The sequence below is a fragment of the Panthera pardus genome, unplaced genomic scaffold (genome assembly GCF_024362965.1).
Source record: "Panthera pardus isolate Hobbes unplaced genomic scaffold, ASM2436296v1 HiC_scaffold_11, whole genome shotgun sequence".
Classification (NCBI taxonomy): domain Eukaryota; kingdom Metazoa; phylum Chordata; class Mammalia; order Carnivora; family Felidae; genus Panthera; species Panthera pardus.
This window is the reverse complement of record NW_026526666.1, coordinates 9019557-9036677: the sequence shown is the minus strand read 5'-3', so window position 1 is coordinate 9036677 and position 17121 is coordinate 9019557. Positions and strand designations below refer to the sequence as shown.

The following is a 17121-nucleotide window of genomic DNA, read 5'->3' as shown; positions in this document are numbered from 1 at the left end:
ATATTTAATAATAAATTGTAGAATAGAATTTCAAATCATAAAATCACCATGTGTGTAAAAAAAAAAATGGAATATTCTAGTGTATAAATAGTGATATAGGGACTATTGTAGACTGCTGACCTTAAAAATACAGGCAGAGCTGAGTTATTTTGCTTACAGGATTTATAAATAAAAGAAATAGTGGTATAATTCTAAATTTCTTTCATAAATCCTCAACATTTAATGTTGATATACATTTTTAGGCTAAAGAGGCTCAAGAAAAAATTTGTCAGTAAATGACATACTGATAAAATTGGTAAGTGTGTGTTGTGCTTTGGTGGGTATGATGTCAATATATAGAGATAGGAAGAAGGTTTTCCGGGAAGAATATCACAAAAGTGGAATAGTACAAAGTATGTGATTCCACCATGTTCTAGGCACTGTTCTGGGTGTCAAGCTTGGACTTCATTTGTTCTGGTGGATAATGTGTGATCCAATTAAAGTTTTTTTTTTTTTTAATGCTTATATATTTTTGAGAGAGAGCAAGCGAGAGCATGGGGGGAGGGGACAGAGAGAGAGAGAGAGAGAGAGAGAGAGTGGAGGGGCACAGAATCTGAAGCAGGCTCCAGGCTCTGAGCTGTCAGCACAGAGCCCAAGGTGGGGCTCGAACTCACGAATCACTAGATCATGACCTGAGCGGAAGTCAGATGCTTAGCTGACTGAGTCACCCAGGTGCCCCCAATTAAGATTTGTTATTAGGGAAGTGATATTTTTAATTTTTAAGAATGGAATGAGGAGATATGAAAGGTGCTGGAGTCAGTTGGAAGGCTTTAAAAAAGTGTCCTGAAAGCTCTGGAAAAAAAATCTTGGAAAGGACTTTGGCCTAGTTTAGTTTACTTACTTCTTCCTGAATTGATTATTGTGGGTAAGGGGTAGAGTAATTTGGCAAAGCCTGAGGTACTTACCCACGTGCTCCTGGAGACAGATTAGCTTCGATCAAACAACATGGATTTAGCAGGATTATCATGGAATTTACACTAACAGAGTTTTCTCAGGAAAGAATGGTGGCCAGACCAAAACATAGGTCCTCTATATAGATGCTGTTGGAGCCTGTACGGGGCATCTAATCAGGATAAGTTTCCTGGAAGAAGTGACATTCAATTTGAAACCTTAGATTAATAGGAATTAGTGGAAGGCAGAGAGGTGGACATAAATATATCAGGGAAAAGAGTGTTCTAATTTACAAGTATACACACACTGTATACAGACCATGAGAGAGTCTTTTGTATTTAAACAATTATGAAAAGTTCATTTTGGTTGAAAGGTGGAGTTTAAGATTGTGGTAATAGTGTAGAGAGTAGGGAAAGATGAGAGTGGAGAGATGAGGATAGGGAAAATGAAAGTTGGGAGAGATGAGGGCAGATTATTTAAAGTCTCATAAACTATATTTAGGAATTTGAGGTTATTGAAGAGTTTTGACCTGAGGAATGTCATGTTTACTTTTAGAAAGTTGTCAGACCATCTCAACTAAGGATGAGATGAGCTAATATTTTGAAGGGCTTACAGTGTACCAGGAACATTCTAGTTCTCTATATATGTTATCTTAGTTAACTGGAACTTACTTTTGTCCTCTTTTTATGAATTAAGAAATCAAGCCTCTAGGAGCACCTGGGTGGCTCAGTCTGGTAATGCATCTGATTCTTGACTTCGGCTCAGGTCATGATCTCACAGTTTGTGAGACTGAGCCCTGCATCAGGCTCTGGCTGGCAGCACAGAGCCTGCTTGGGATTGTCTGCCTCTTTGTTCATCTCTCCCTGCCTCCTCCCCCCAATAAATAAATAAACTTAAAAAAAAAAAAAAAAAGAAATTGAGACTCTGAATGGCATGAATAAGAAGTAGTAGTGGTAGTGCTAGACTTCTACCATTCTTTAGACTCTCCCATATTTTTTTCTTCCAAAAACATATTTTTTACTTTCAGTTTCATATTTACTACGTTCAACCAGAAAAAAACAATTTAATCTTATCCTAAAGACTTGCTATGTAATTTACTGCTTTAAAATTTGCATCGGAGGCTGCCCAAGACCCTAGTCCTTTTGTTTGTGTTGTGGTAAAACATGAATTTAGTGTTTAAAATAAAAATTCTCTACCAAGAATTTAAATTTATGTTATCAATGTACAAGATATTAGTGATGAGTTAAGGGAAAAAACCCAAAATGCAAAACAAGTTGTTAGCATATTTAAGCTTTTTCCATGGTTGGATTTCTACTTACCTATTGAAACAGCTTCTCAGAAAGAATCCAATTTGTAAGTAGTTCTCAGATATTTGCCTGGCATTGATATTCATTACACTTTTCCCCCCAGTCTGCTACCTTAGTTTAGACATTTATATTGTTTCATGCATGCTTTATCTGAGCCTATTTTCTCATCTCTAAAATGGAGATAATAATACCTGACCTGTCTTTATCATTGGGTTGTTACAAGGTTCAGATCTAACAAATGTTTGTGAAAGACACATTTAAAAAATTATAAACATTTGTATGCAAGACAACTGTTAAAAATCCAGGGTAGCGGGTGCCTGGGTGGCTCAGTTGGTTAAGTGTCTGACTCTGGATTTCTGCTCGGGTCATGATCTCATTCATTGTTTGTGAGATTGAGGCTTGCGTTGGTGCTGATGCTCAGAGCCTGCTTGGGATTGTTTCTCCCTCTCTGTCTGCCCCTTTCCCACTTGTATGTGTGCATACGCACACACATGCACTCTCCCTCAAAATAAATAAGTAAACCTCTTTTTTTAATTTCAGGGTAAACTGGGAAGTTAATAAAATATAAAGTGATTGTTGGGCCAAGATAAGAATGATGAACATTAAAGACAGTTTCTTTTTTTTAAAAAAAAGAATACTGAAATAAACTGGGAGAATGGATATTTTTGTAGAAATATAAGACTAAGTTTTATAATTCCATTTCTATAAGATTCTCATAGAAGAAAATTCTGTTAGCGTTTTTAATCTGATGTCATATAATGTTTTTTAGGCTCGCAGCATTGAATGTGAAGTTTTAAAAAAAGATAAACAAATGAAGATATTAGAGAACAAGGTATTATCAAATTGCAAAAAATGTTTTTGAGAAAAGAGACTTTGTAACAATATATGTATGACTAGATTCTTTAGGAGGAGTCTTTACACTGTCTTGTAGAAAGAGATCTCAATTCTCCATTGAAGGCTTTAAGGAATAATTTTGGATTTTTACTGCAGGTTTCTTTGAAGAGGCCATTAGTTCAGGAGTTTTGTACAGTGCTTCAAAGAGCAAAGTTTCACTAAACTTCTCTTTAGTTATCTCTTCCCTTTCCCCAGATTTCACACTCTCAGCAGCTGTATTTGTTGCAGATATCTTTAGAGCGGCAAGATGCTTTTAAACATTATTGTTAGACTTTGCTCTCATTCTTATAATCAAGGGAGCTACAGAAAATTTTCTCGTCTTTTTATGTGAAGTTATGAAGTGTTTTTACTGCCTGGCTGTCCATCCCAATTCACTCTTCCTTTCTCTGTCCCTCACCACACACTTGTACTAAACTTGACCTTCTTTATAGTTGAGTAGTCCTCTGGAAAAGTATAGTTCACTCTCTGAAGTTCTGACCTCTAATAAGCAACACTGTTTTCTTCTACCTAGAATTCTGGTGAATAAAATTCTTTGTGTCTATGCACATGAATTATTTTATTTAAAATTGAACTGTGATTTCAAAAACTGTGATAGTTTAAATCCTTTTCAAGAATTTTTGGACATCCTACCAAATATATTTATCTTCATTAGCCCTAAATTTGGAGATTATTTAAACTTAAAAGGAATGAAAACTTGTTACTTTAATTTTCATTAGCTTATTCAGAAAGAAGGGAGAGTGAGATGGGGCAGTCAAAATGACTTCAAAGTTGATAGTTTTGATGCCACTATCATTTTAGTAAGGTATATAATTTTTGGATGGTAGTAATGCCAATAATAAAGAAGGTTTTTTTAGGAATACCAGTATTTGAAGTCTTTTCAGGTCTCATTCTGCTTTTTGTTTCTGCTGATTCTTTTGTGTTTTTTAATGATTCTTTGGAATTTCATCTATGGGATTTCTTTGTGGTTTGTATTGAAGTTGGGATCTTCCCCAAAAGATTTTCTTGGGAGCACTGTTCACCAGGAACCATTTTAAATTAAATTCTCCATTTTTAAGTTTTTCCAAATAATAGAGATAGCATGAATTAAGCCTATAAACTCATATAAGGCTACCTCATGTCTACAAATTTCAGGGAAGATTTTGATACCTTTAACTTAAGTGTTAGCATCAAGACAGACAAGTTTTCTTACAGTACCCTTCTGTGTGGCAGATTTATTTCTTGTTTACATTTTCATAGGGTAGGTAGTCTTTTGAGTTTATGGCTTTATGCGGGGTTGTGTTATTGAATTCTTTACCTTTAGTGAGCTCTAAGTTTTATCTATTTCCCTTACCCTAGGTAGTTTCAACATACATCCTTAGCTGGTTTTGGTGCTACCCCCAAACCTACTATTATCACTTTAAATTGTAATTTCAAGTAAGCAGATTATCTGTTTTGTAGCCATTTACTTTTAAATTATCAGGAAGGTTGTTCAGAGTATCTAGCTGCCTTTTCTGTCAAAATTGGAAGTAAGGAAAAATTATATACACAAATAGTTGTACCTGCTAATATGTTTATACCAGTAAAATTGCTGTGAAAATCACTTTTCTTTAACTTTTCTTCCGTGAAGTAGACGGTTTGGGGGTGGGGGATATTAAAAAGGAGATAAATAAGTCACTTTAAACAACAGTGCCGTGTATTACTCAGCTTTAGAATAATACTTAACTATGACTGCACATGGGTTTTGCAGTAAAAATATTTAACACAATAGTTTGTGCTAAGAGAGGTTAGTTTCCCCCCCCCCCCCTTTGGAGTTTCTATTTTGATGGAAATTAGGACAATTTACAAAGTTGTAATGTCTTAGGACTGTTTAGAAATCTGTGCTTTTATGGTGCTCCAAATATTTCTTAGCCTAATGCCTCTTGATCCAATCATGCCTGTGTACTCAGGTGAAATAGTCTCTTAAAGTGAGATTTAAAAAAAGTGGTTTAGATAAGAGGAATTAGAATGTAGCTAGAACATAGAGTATCACCTTATTTCCCTTCCCCAAATATAACAAGTAAAAGAGACTCAGAAATGAGAAATGGGGAATAATGAGTGGGGAATAATTAAATGGGGAATAATGAGTAATAATGGGGAACAAATTACAGTTAATCTTATCTCTGGCTGTAGCTTTTGAAAATCCAATGAATATAATTCAGCCTTCTGTATAGAATTTACCAAGAGGCACATTTTCTTCATTACAATTTATACTTGATCACATAATTTTTGACATTAATGGAATTACTTAACCACATGATTTTTGAAATGACCTCTTTGTTACCTTATGCAATATTTTTGTTTAAAATTACTTATTTTGACTGGAATATTGAATAAAATAATTATAATTTCTCATAATTTGTAGTGTAACAATTTAAGGAAACAAGTTGAAAATAAAAGCAAGTGTATTGAAGAACTCCAGCAAGAGGTACGTGCTGATTCTCAAAATCAAACTATTAAAGGAAAACTATTTTTTTCACTATACTTTTAGAGAATAATGCTTTTCTTTCCTTTAGTAATTTCAGTCTAAGTCAGTGGCAGTGCAAAATTGAATCACTAAATGTAATTCTGTATTTTTAATTTTTTACAGAATAAGGCCTTAAAAAAAAAGGGTACAGCAGAAAGCAAGCAACTGAATATTTATGAGATAAAGGTATTTGGACTCTTTGTTTTTAAAATACTAGTAAGTAGATGAGAACTTAGGAATTTTAAACTCTTCATATTGTAGCAGTAATTTTCAGAAATTTTCTTTTGAGATTACAGGAATCCTTTTAGTTGTAATAGAGTACTTGTCTGTGATTTAGCTGAATTAAAATAATATAAGCAGCTTAAAATACATGAACATGTGTGGTATATGTGTGTATTCATATTCCTTACCCATACCTCCACAATTGAGATTGAGTAGATTTTGGGATGGAGCCTTGGAATCTACATTTTATAGAAGCTCTACATATGATTATCTGGCTGACCAAGAAGTTTGAGAACCATTGGTTTTGTAGAAACAAATTAAACTTAGGGAATGTCAGCTCATGATGTCAGAGCTCTAATTTGTTATCATATGCCCAAGTCTTTGAACAACAACTGACAGTACTCAAATAGTTTTTGAGTCTTGAATGGAAAACAATGGTTCTCAGTGTTTGAGACATGTCCCTTTTCTAGGAAAGCAAAAATATTACACCTTCCTGTAATACTATTTGAGATTAAAAATATATAAACATTGTGTTAAAAATGAAAAGAAGTCTCAAACTGCTAGAATTATGTAGAAAAGTAACTGATACATATATCCTATAAATCAGCCTTCTGTAGGTAGAATCAAGAGAAATGTACAAAATCTTCATAGCAGCATTACTTATAGTAGCCCTAAACTGAAGATGACACAATAACCATTAGCAGTATAAAAATAAGTCAATAGGAAATCACTCTAAGATGACCCAGATGATGGAATTAGCAGATAAGATCATTTATATAGCTATTTTAATTGTGTTCAAAGATGGAGAGTATGATTATAATGAAATAACAAATGGGGAATCTCCATGAATAAATGGAAACTTTAAAAAAGAATCACATGGAGATTCTAAAACTGAAAAGTAAAATATCTTAAACTTCAAGTGTCCTAGTAGTAGATTGAAAATGGATGAAGAGAGTGTCAGTGAGCTTGAAAGCTGGATCAATAGAAATGATCAGAGAAGCACAGAAGAAAGATGGAGAAGAAAAAAAAAAAAAAAGGAATGGTACTTCAGTGGCCTGCGGGACAATATCAAGTGGTTTTAAATGTGTAGTTGGAGACCCTAAGAAGAGGGTAGAGAGAGAATAGGTCAAAAGAAGGTTATTTGAAGGATTTCTGAAAAATTTCCCACATTTAATAAAAAACAGAAACTTGCAGATCTGTGGCTTTTATCAAATCCAAAGGAAGATAAACAGAAAATGATACCTAGGCAGGTATATCTTAGTCAAAGTGCTAAAACCCAAAATAGAAACTTAAAAGCAGCCAGAGAAGAACATCATATTGCATATGGGGAAACAATGACACAAATGAGGGCTGACCTTGCATTAGGACAGTGAAGGCTGGATGACAAAGGAATGACATCTGTAAAGTGGTGCCAGAAATAAACCATCAAGCCAGAATTCTGTATGCAGCAAAAATAAGGACATTGAGAGTTGTACTAATCGTTAAAGACCTGCTGAAGGAATTTTTTTCTGTCTGAAGGAAAATGACATCAGATGAAAACTTGAATCAATGGAAGGAATGAAAAGTACTAGAAACAGTAAATATGTAAATGAATACAAAAGGCTATATATTTTTCTTTTTTTAATTTTTAAAATGTGTATTTGGCTTCTATAAAAAAATTCTATGTACAGTGCATAAGATATATGACAACCATGGCTCAAAGAGCAGGAAGGAAAATACAACTATTTTGTTGCAGGATTTTTACATGATACATGAAGTAGTACACTATTAAGTCCTTGTGTAGACTATAAGTTAGTGATACATATTCTCTCTAGAGCAGTCACTATAAAATAATGGAAAGAAACAGTGAAAAGCCAATAGAAAAATGGAATGAAGAAAAAAATTTTTCCATTGGTTGTCAAATGATCCTTTTTTGAAATATTTTTATTTACAGTTCTTCACCAGCTTAGCTCCACTGCTCTCTATTGATGTCATGAGAGTGTCAGCCATCAACATTGCAGCCCGCAGATTGGGCAGTCAGTCCCCAAGATCTCTTTAATGGTTCCAGAGAGTTCTCTAGCAAAGATCGGTGCCACATCTGTCTGACTTTGTTGCCAGTCTCATCAAAAGTGTTATTTCCACTGTGCTTAATATTTTTCTGCTGCTTTCTGTCTCTTGGCGGTTTCTTGATGGCTTTGATAATCAGGTCAGAGGCAGAAGGTACTACTTCAATCTGGGCCTGTCTGTTCTGAATGGTCAGTTTCACTGTAATCCTCAGACCCTTCCAATCACCAGTTGCCTTGGTGATATCATCACAAACCTTTTTTGGAGACAGACGTAGGGGGCTGATCTTCGGGGCTAGGACAGATGTGGCACCAACTTCTCTACCATTGCCCATCAGGTATACAACTTTCATCTCATTGGGATCAAACTTTATTGGCATGGTGACAGCAGTTGATGTTGGCTGAATCTGGATTTAGGACCACCAAAGACAGTTGCACCTTCATCTCCTCCCAGCCAAAAGCCAAAAAAGTGGAATACTAAAAAATTTTGATAAATCCAAAAGAGCAGAACAAAAAGATGACGTGAATGGAAGGCAAAGAGCAAAATGATACATCTGAATCAAGCATATCAATAATTACCTTAAATATCAATGGACTAAATAATAAAAAGAAAGGCAGAGATTGTTAGTCTGGATAAAAAATTGAGACCAAACTATATGCTACCTATAAGAGACATACTTTATTTAATATAAAGATACAAGGAAATTGAAAATAAAGATGAAAAAGATACATTGTATACCATGCAAACAGTAAGAATAGGAAAACTGGAGTGATTGTTTTAATAACACACAAAACAGGTTAAGATAAAAGTATTATCAGAGATCCAGAAGAGCATTTCACAGTGATAAAGGCATTAATGTATCAGGAAGATGTAACAATCACGAGTATGTTTGTATTTTATAACAGAGCTTCAAAATACGTGAAGCAAAAACTTAAACTAAAATGAATTATAATACACCTCTTTCAGCAATTGATACAACTAGTAAAAAATTGGTAAGAATGTAGAAATTCTGAACAACACCATTTACTACCTTGACTTAATTTGCATTTATAGAACACTATAGTTAAGCTGTGAATTATTTTGTAGACACATAGAATGTTTACCAAGGAAGACCATATGCTGGGCTATAAAACAAGTCTCCATATGTTTAAAAAGATTGAAGTTTTACAAAGTATATTCTTTAACTACAATAGAATTAAGTTAGAAATAAGTAACCTTAAGATACCTAGAAAAGTCTGAATATTTAGAAATTAAATATCACACTAATAAGTCATAGGCCAAAGAAGAAATCACAAGAAAAGTTAGAAATGATTTTAAACTGAATAATGATAGAAATACAGCATGTCAAAATTTGTGGCATGCATTTGGCAGGTTTTGGAAGGAAATTTATAAACAATGTTTTATTTATTTATTTATTTATTTATTTATTTATTTATTTATTTAATATATGAAATTTATTGTCAAATTGGTTTCCATACAACACCCAGTGCTCATCCCAAAAGGTGCCCTCCTCAATACCCATCACCCACCCTCCCCTCCCTCCCACCCCCCATCAACCCTCAGTTTGTTCTCAGTTTTTTTTGTTTTTGTTTTTTTTTTTTCAACGTTTATTTATTTTTGGGACAGAGAGAGACAGAGCATGAACGGGGGAGGGACAGAGAGAGAGGGAGACACAGAATCGGAAACAGGCTCCAGGCTCCGAGCCATCAGCCCAGAGCCCGATGCGGGGCTCGAACTCACGGACCGTGAGATCGTGACCTGGCTGAAGTCGGACGCTTAACCGACTGCGCCACCCAGGCGCCCCTTGTTCTCAGTTTTTAACATTCTCTTATGCTTTGGCTCTCTCCCACTCTAACCTCTTTTTTTTTTTTTTTTCCTTCCCCTCCCCCATGGGTTTCTGTTAAGTTTCTCAGGATCCACATAAGAGTGAAACCATATGGTATCTGTCTTTCTCTGTATGGCTTATTTCACTTAGCATCACACTCTCCAGTTCCATCCACGTTGCTACAAAAGGCCATATTTCATTCTTTCTCATTGCCACGTAGTATTCCATTGTGTATATAAACCACAATTTCTTTCTCCATTCATCAGTTGATGGACATTTAGGCTCTTTCCATAATTTGGCTATTGTTGAGAGTGCTGCTATAAACATTGGGGTACAAGTGCCCCTATGCATCAGTACTCCTGTATCCCTTGGATAAATTCCTAGCAGTGCTATTGCTGGGTCATAGGGTAGGTCTATTTTTAATTTTCTGAGGAACCTCCACACTGCTTTCCAGAGCGGCTGCACCAATTTGCATTCCCACCAACAGTGCAAGAGGGTTCCCGTTTCTCCACATCCTCTCCAGCATCTATAGTCTCCTGATTTGTTCATTTTGGCCACTCTGACTGGCGTGAGGTGATATCTGAGTGTGGTTTTGATTTGTATTTCCCTGATAAGGAGCGACGTTGAACATCTTTTCATGTGCCTGTTGGCCATCCAGATGTCTTCTTTAGAGAAGTGTCTATTCATGTTTTCTGCCCATTTCTTCACTGGGTTATTTGTTTTTTGGGTGTGGAGTTTGGTGAGCTCTTTATAGATTTTGGATACTAGCCCTTTGTCCGATATGTCATTTGCAAATATCTTTTCCCATTCCATTGGTTGCCTTTTAGTTTTGTTGGTTGTTTCTTTTGCTGTGCAGAAGCTTTTTATCTTCATAAGGTCCCCGTAATTCACTTTTGCTTTTAATTCCCTTGCCTTTGGGGATGTGTCGAGTAAGAGATTGCTACGGCTGAGGTCAGAGAGGTCTTTTCCTGCTTTCTCCTCTAAGGTTTTGATGGTTTCCTGTCTCACATTCAGGTCCTTTATCCATTTTGAGTTTATTTTTGTGAATGGTGTGAGAAAGTGGTCTAGTTTCAACCTTCTGCATGTTGCTGTCCAGTTCTCCCAGCACCATTTGTTAAAGAGACTGTCTTTTTTCCATTGGATGTTCTTTCCTGCTTTGTCAAAGATTAGTTGGCCATACGTTTGTGGGTCTAGTTCTGGGGTTTCTATTCTATTCCATTGGTCTATGTGTCTGTTTTTGTGCCAATACCATGCTGTCTTGATGATGACAGCTTTGTAGTAGAGGCTAACGTCTGGGATTGTGATGCCTCCTGCTTTGGTCTTCTTCTTCAAAATTACTTTGGCTATTCGGGGCCTTTTGTGGTTCCATATGAATTTTAGGGTTGCTTGTTCTAGTTTCGAGAAGAATGCTGGTGCAATTTTGATTGGGATTGCATTGAATGTGTAGATAGCTTTGGGTAGTATTGACATTTTGACAATATTTATTCTTCCAATCCATGAGCAGGGAATGTCTTTCCATTTCTTTATATCTTCTTCAATTTCCTTCATAGGCTTTATATATTTTTCAGCATACAGATCTTTTACATCTTTGGTTAGATTTATTCCTAGGTATTTTATGCTTCTTGGTGCAGTTGTGAATGGGATCAGTTTCTTTATTTGTCTTTCTGTTGCTTCATTGTTAGTGTATAAGAATGCAACTGATTTCTGTACACTGATTTTGTATCCTGCAACTTTGCTGAATTCATGTATCAGTTCTAGCAGACTTTTGGTGGAGTCTATCGGATTTTCCATGTATAATATCATGTCATCTGCAAAAAGCGAAAGCTTGACTTCATCTTTGCCAATTTTGATGCCTTTGATTTCCTTTTGTTGTCTGATTGCTGATGCTAGACCTTCCAGCACTATGTTAAACAACAGCGGTGAGAGTGGGCATCCCTGTCGTGTTCCTGATCTCAGGGAAAAAGCTCTCAGTTTTTCCCCATTGAGGATGATGTTATCTGTGGGCTTTTCATAAATGGCTTTTATGGTCTTTAAGTATGTTCCTTCTATCCCGACTTTCTCAAGGGTTTTTATTAAGAAAGGGTGCTGGATTTTGTCAAAGGCCTTTTCTGCATCGACTGACAGGATCATATGGTTCTTCTCTTTTTTTTTGTTAATGTGATGTATCACGTTGATTGATGTGCGAATGTTGAACCAGCCCTGCATCCCAGGAATGAATCCCACTTGATCATGGTGAATAATTCTTTTTATATGCCGTTGAATTCGATTTGCTAGTATCTTATTGAGAATTTTTGCATCCATATTCATCAGGGATATTGGCCTGTAGTTCTCTTTTTTTACTGGGTCTCTGTCTGGTTTAGGAATCAAAGTAATACTGGCTTCATAGAATGACTCTGGAAGTTTTCCTTCCCTTTCTATTTCTTGGAATAGCTTGAGAAGGATAGGTATTATCTCTGCTTTAAACGTCTGGTAGAACTCCCCTGGGAAGCCATCTGGTCCTGGACTCTTATTTGTTGGGAGATTTTTGATAACCAATTCAATTTCTTTGCTGGTTATGGGTCTGTTCAAGCTTTCTATTTCCTCCTGATTGAGTTTTGGAAGAGTGTGGGTGTTTAGGAATTTGTCCATTTCTTCCAGGTTGTCCAATTTGTTGGCATATAATTTTTCATAGTATTTCCTGATAATTGTTTGTATCTCAGAGGGATTGGTTGTAATAATTCCATTTTCATTCATGATTTTATCTATTTGGGTCATCTCCCTTTTCTTTTTGAGAAGCCTGGCTAGAGGTTTGTCAATTTTATTTTTTCAAAAAACCAACTCTTGTTTTCGTTGATCTGCTCTACAGTTTTTTTAGATTCTATATTGTTTATTTCTGCTCTGATCTTTATTATTTCTCTTGTTCTGCTGGGTTTAGGCTGCCTTTGCTGTTCTGCTTCTATTTCCTTTAGGTGTGCTGTTAGATTTTGTATTTGGGATTTTTCTTGTTTCTTGAGATAGGCCTGGATTGCAATGTATTTTCCTCTCAGCACTGCCTTCGCTGCGTCCCAAAGCGTTTGGATTGTTGTATTTTCGTTTTCGTTTGTTTCCATATATTTTTTAATTTCTTCTCTAATTGCCTGGTTGACCCACTCATTCGTTAGTAGGGTGTTCTTTAACCTCCATGCTTTTGGAGGTTTTCCAGACTTTTTCCTGTGGTTGATTTCAAGCTTCATAGCATTGTGGTCTGAATATGCATGGTATAATTTCAATTCTTGTAAACTTAATGAAGGGCTGTTTTGTGACCCAGTATATGATCTATCTTGGAGAATGTTCCATGTGCACTCGAGAAGAAAGTATATTCTGTTGCTTTGGGATGCAGAGTTCTAAATATATCTGTCAAGTCCATCTGATCCAATGTATCATTCAGGACCCTTGTTTCTTTATTGACCGTGTGTCTAGATGATCTATCCATTTCTGTAAGTGGGGTGTTAAAGTCCCCTGCAATGACCACATTCTTATCAATAGGTTGCTTATGTTTATGAGTAATTGTTTTATATATTTGGGGGCTCCGGTATTCGGCACATAGACATTTATAATTGTTAGCTCTTCCTGATGGATAGACCCTGTAATTATTATATAATGCCCTTCTTCATCTCTTGTTACAGCCTTTAATTTAAAGTCTAGTTTGTCTGATATAAGTATGGCTACTCCAGCTTTCTTTTGGCTTCCAGTAGCATGATAAATAGTTCTCCATCCCCTCACTCTCAATCTAAAGGTGTCCTCAGGTGTAAAATGAGTCTCTTGTAGACAGCAAATAGATGGGTCTTGTTTTTTTATCCATTCTGATACCCTATGTCTTTTGGTTGGCGCATTTAAGTATGATTAAATTCAGTGTTATTATAGAAAGATACGGGTTTAGAGTCATTGTGATGTCTGTATGTTTTATGCTTGTAGTGATGTCTCTGGTACTTTGTCTCACAGGATCCCCCTTAGGATCTCTTGTAGGGCTGGTTTAGTGGTGACAAATTCCTTCAGTTTTTGTTTGTTTGGGAAGACCTTTATCTCTCCTTCTATTCTAAATGACAGACTTGCTGGATAAAGGATTCTCGGCTGCATATTTTTTCTGTTTAGCACACTGAAGATATCGTGCCAATCCTTTCTGGCCTGCCAAGTTTCTTTTTTTTTTTTTCAACGTTTTTGTTTTTGTTTTTTTTTTTTTTTATTTATTTTTGGGACAGAGAGAGACAGACAGAGCATGAACGGGGGAGGGGCAGAGAGAGGGAGACACAGAATCGGAAACAGGCTCCAGGCTCTGAGCCATCAGCCCAGAGCCCGACACGGGGCTCGAACTCACGGACCACGAGATCGTGACCTGGCTGAAGTCGGACGCTTAACCGACTGCGCCACCCAGGCGCCCCATGGCCTGCCAAGTTTCAAAAGAGAGATCAGTCACAAGTCTTATAGGTCTCCCTTTATATGTGAGGGCACGTTTATCCCTTGCTGTTTTCAGAATTTTCTCTTTATCCTTGTATTTTGCCAGTTTCACTATGATATGTCGTGCAGAAGATCGATTCAAGTTACGTCTGAAGGGAGTTCTCTGTGCCTCTTGGATTTCAATGCCCTTTTCCTTCCCCAGTTCAGGGAAGTTCTCAGCTATTATTTCTTCAAGTACCCCTTCAGCACCTTTCCCTCTCTCTTCCTCCTCTGGGATACCAATTATGCGTATATTATTTCTTTTTAGTGTATCACTTAGTTCTCTAATTTTCCCCTCATACTCCTGGATTTTTTTATCTCTCTTTCTCTCAGCTTCCTCTTTTTCCATAACTTTATCTTCTAGTTCACCTATTCTCTCCTCTGCCTCTTCAAGCCGAGCCGTCGTGGTTTCCATTTTGTTTTGCATTTCGTTTAAAGCGTTTTTCAGCTCCTCGTGACTGTTCCTTAGTCCCTTGATCTCTGTAGCAAGGGATTCTCTGCTGTCCTCTATTCTGTTTTCAAGCCCAGCGATTAATTTTATGACTATTATTCTAAATTCATTTTCTGTTATATTATTTAAATCCTTTTTGATCAGTTCATTGGCTGTTTTTATTTCCTGGAGATTCTTCTGAGGGGAATTCTTCCGTTTGGTCATTTTGGATAGTCCCTGGAGTGGTGAGGACCTGCAGGGCACTTCCCCTGTGCTGTGGTGTATAACTGGAGTTGGTGGGCGGGGCCGCAGTCCAACCTGATGTCTGCCCCCAGCCCACCGCTGGGGCCACAGTCAGACTGGTGTGTGCCTTCTCTTCCCCTCTCCTAGGGGCGGGATTCACTGTGGGGTGGCGGGGCCCGTCTGGGCTACTTGCACACTGCCAGGCATGTGGTGCTGGGGATCTGGCGTATTAGCTGGGGTGGGTAGGCAAGGTGCACGGGAGCAGGAGGGGCAGGCTTAGCTCGCTTCTCCTTAGGTGATCCACTTCAGGAGGGGCCCTGTGGCAGCGGGAGGGAGTCAGATCCACTGCCGGAGGTTTGGCTCCGCGGAAGCACAGAGTTGGGTGTTTGCGCAGAGCGAGCAAGTTCCCTGGCAGGAACTGGTTCCCTTTGGGATTTTGGCTGGGGGATGGGCGAGGGAGATGGCGCTGGCGAGCGCCTTTGTTCCCTACCAAACTGAGCTCTGTCTTCCGGGGGGCTCAGCAGCTCTCCCTCCCTTTGTCCTCCAGCCTTCCCGCTTTCCGAGCAGAGCTGTTAACTTATGACTTCCCAGACGCTAAGTCGCGCTTGCTGTCGGAACACAGTCCGTCCGGCCCCTCCGCTTTTGCCAGCCAGACTCAGGGGCTCTGCTTGGCCTGCGAGCCGCCCCTCCGCCCCGGCTCCCTCCCGCCAGTCCGTGGAGCGCGCACCGCCTCGCCGCCCTTCCTACCCTCTTCCGTGGGCCTCTCGTCTGCGCTTGGCTCCGGAGACTCCGTTCTGCTAATCCTCTGGCGGTTTTCTGGGTTATTTAGGCAGGTGTAGGTGGAATCTAAGTGATCAGCAGGATGCGCGGTGAGCCCAGCGTCCTCCTACGCCGCCATCTTCCCTCTCCTCTCAACAATGTTTGTTTTAGAAAAGAAATGACTCACGTTTTTATTCAGCAAATTAAACCGAAAGAAAGTAGACAAAAGGAAATAGTAAAGAAGAGAGATCAAAGAAACAGAAGAGAGACAAACAGAAAAAAAAAATGAAAAAAATCAATGAAGTCAAAAGTTGATTCTTTGAAAATATTACTAAAATTGATAATCCCTTAGCAGGATTGATCACAAAAATAATAAAACTCACTAAAGGTAAGAATGAAATAGGACATTATTAATATAAATATTATAACTATTGGAAAGATAATAAGGGAATGTCATGGACAATTATATGCCAATAAATTTGAAACTTAGATGACATGGGAAAATTTGGAAAACCTAATTTACTAGAACGGACACAAGATGAAACAGAAAATCTAAAGAATCATATATCAGCGATATTGAATTCGTCATGAAAAATTTCCTAGAGAAATATCCAGATCTGGAAGGTCTCACTGGTGAATTCTAACAAATGCTTCAGGAAGAAATAATACCCGTTTTGGGGGATGGGCAAAATGGGTGTTAGGGAGTAGGAGATACAGCTTCCTAGTTATGGAATGAATAAGTTGTGGGAATTAAAGGTACAGCATAGGAACATAGTAGTATTGTAATAGTATTGTGTGATGACAAATGGTAGCCACAGTTGTGGTGAGTGTGTAGCATAATGTATAGAGACGCTGAATGACTTTGTTGTACATCTGAAAGTAATGTAAAACTGTATGTTCAGAAATTTTTTAAAATAATATCAGCCTTCTATGAACTCTTCCTAAAAATAGCAGGGGAACAATTCTCAACTAGTTTTTTTGATACCAAATCCTGGCAAAGACATTACAAGAATACCTTTTATTTTTTCACTATCCCTTAAAAATATAGGTATAAGGGCGCCTGGGAGGCCCAGTTGGTTAAGCGTCCGACTTCGGCTCAGGTCATGATCTCACTGCTCATGAGTTTGAGCCCCGCGTCAGGCTCTGTGTTGACAGTTTGGATCGTGGAGCCTGCTTCGGATTCTGTCTGTCTGTCTGTCTCTCTCTCTCTCTCTCTCTCTCTCTCTGCCTTTCCCATTTGTTCTCTGTCTCTCTCCCTCAAAAATAACACTAAAAAATATATATGTATAAAATCCTTAATATAATAGTAAATTTAATCTTGTAATGAAAACTATCTTACATTGAACGAGTGAAGGTTTATCTTGAGAAGGTAGTTTAAAATTTGAAACTATTAGTGTAATTTCCTGTATCAAGTAATAAAAGAGAACAATGTAATCATTTCAGTGATTGCAGAAAAAGCATCTGACAAAATTCTGCACTCATTTTTTTAATTTTTTATTTAAAAAAAAATTTTTTTTAATGTTTATTTATGAGA

At 37.4% G+C, this 17121-nt stretch overlaps 1 protein-coding gene across 3 annotated transcripts in view; it reads left to right on the top strand.

The window, feature by feature from the left end:
* SYCP1 (synaptonemal complex protein 1) overlaps positions 1 to 17121 on the top strand; it is a 124823-nt gene that overhangs the window by 60924 nt on the left and 46778 nt on the right. For 2 of the 3 annotated variants that reach the window (XM_053890884.1, XM_053890882.1), the window contains 3 exons: positions 3007 to 3069; positions 5512 to 5574; positions 5737 to 5799. In XM_053890884.1, coding sequence (XP_053746859.1) covers positions 3007 to 3069; positions 5512 to 5574; positions 5737 to 5799 — 189 coding nt within the window. The remainder of the gene's footprint in view (positions 1 to 3006; positions 3070 to 5511; positions 5575 to 5736; positions 5800 to 17121) is intronic. The other variant, XM_019457936.2, reaches the window with a different exon arrangement.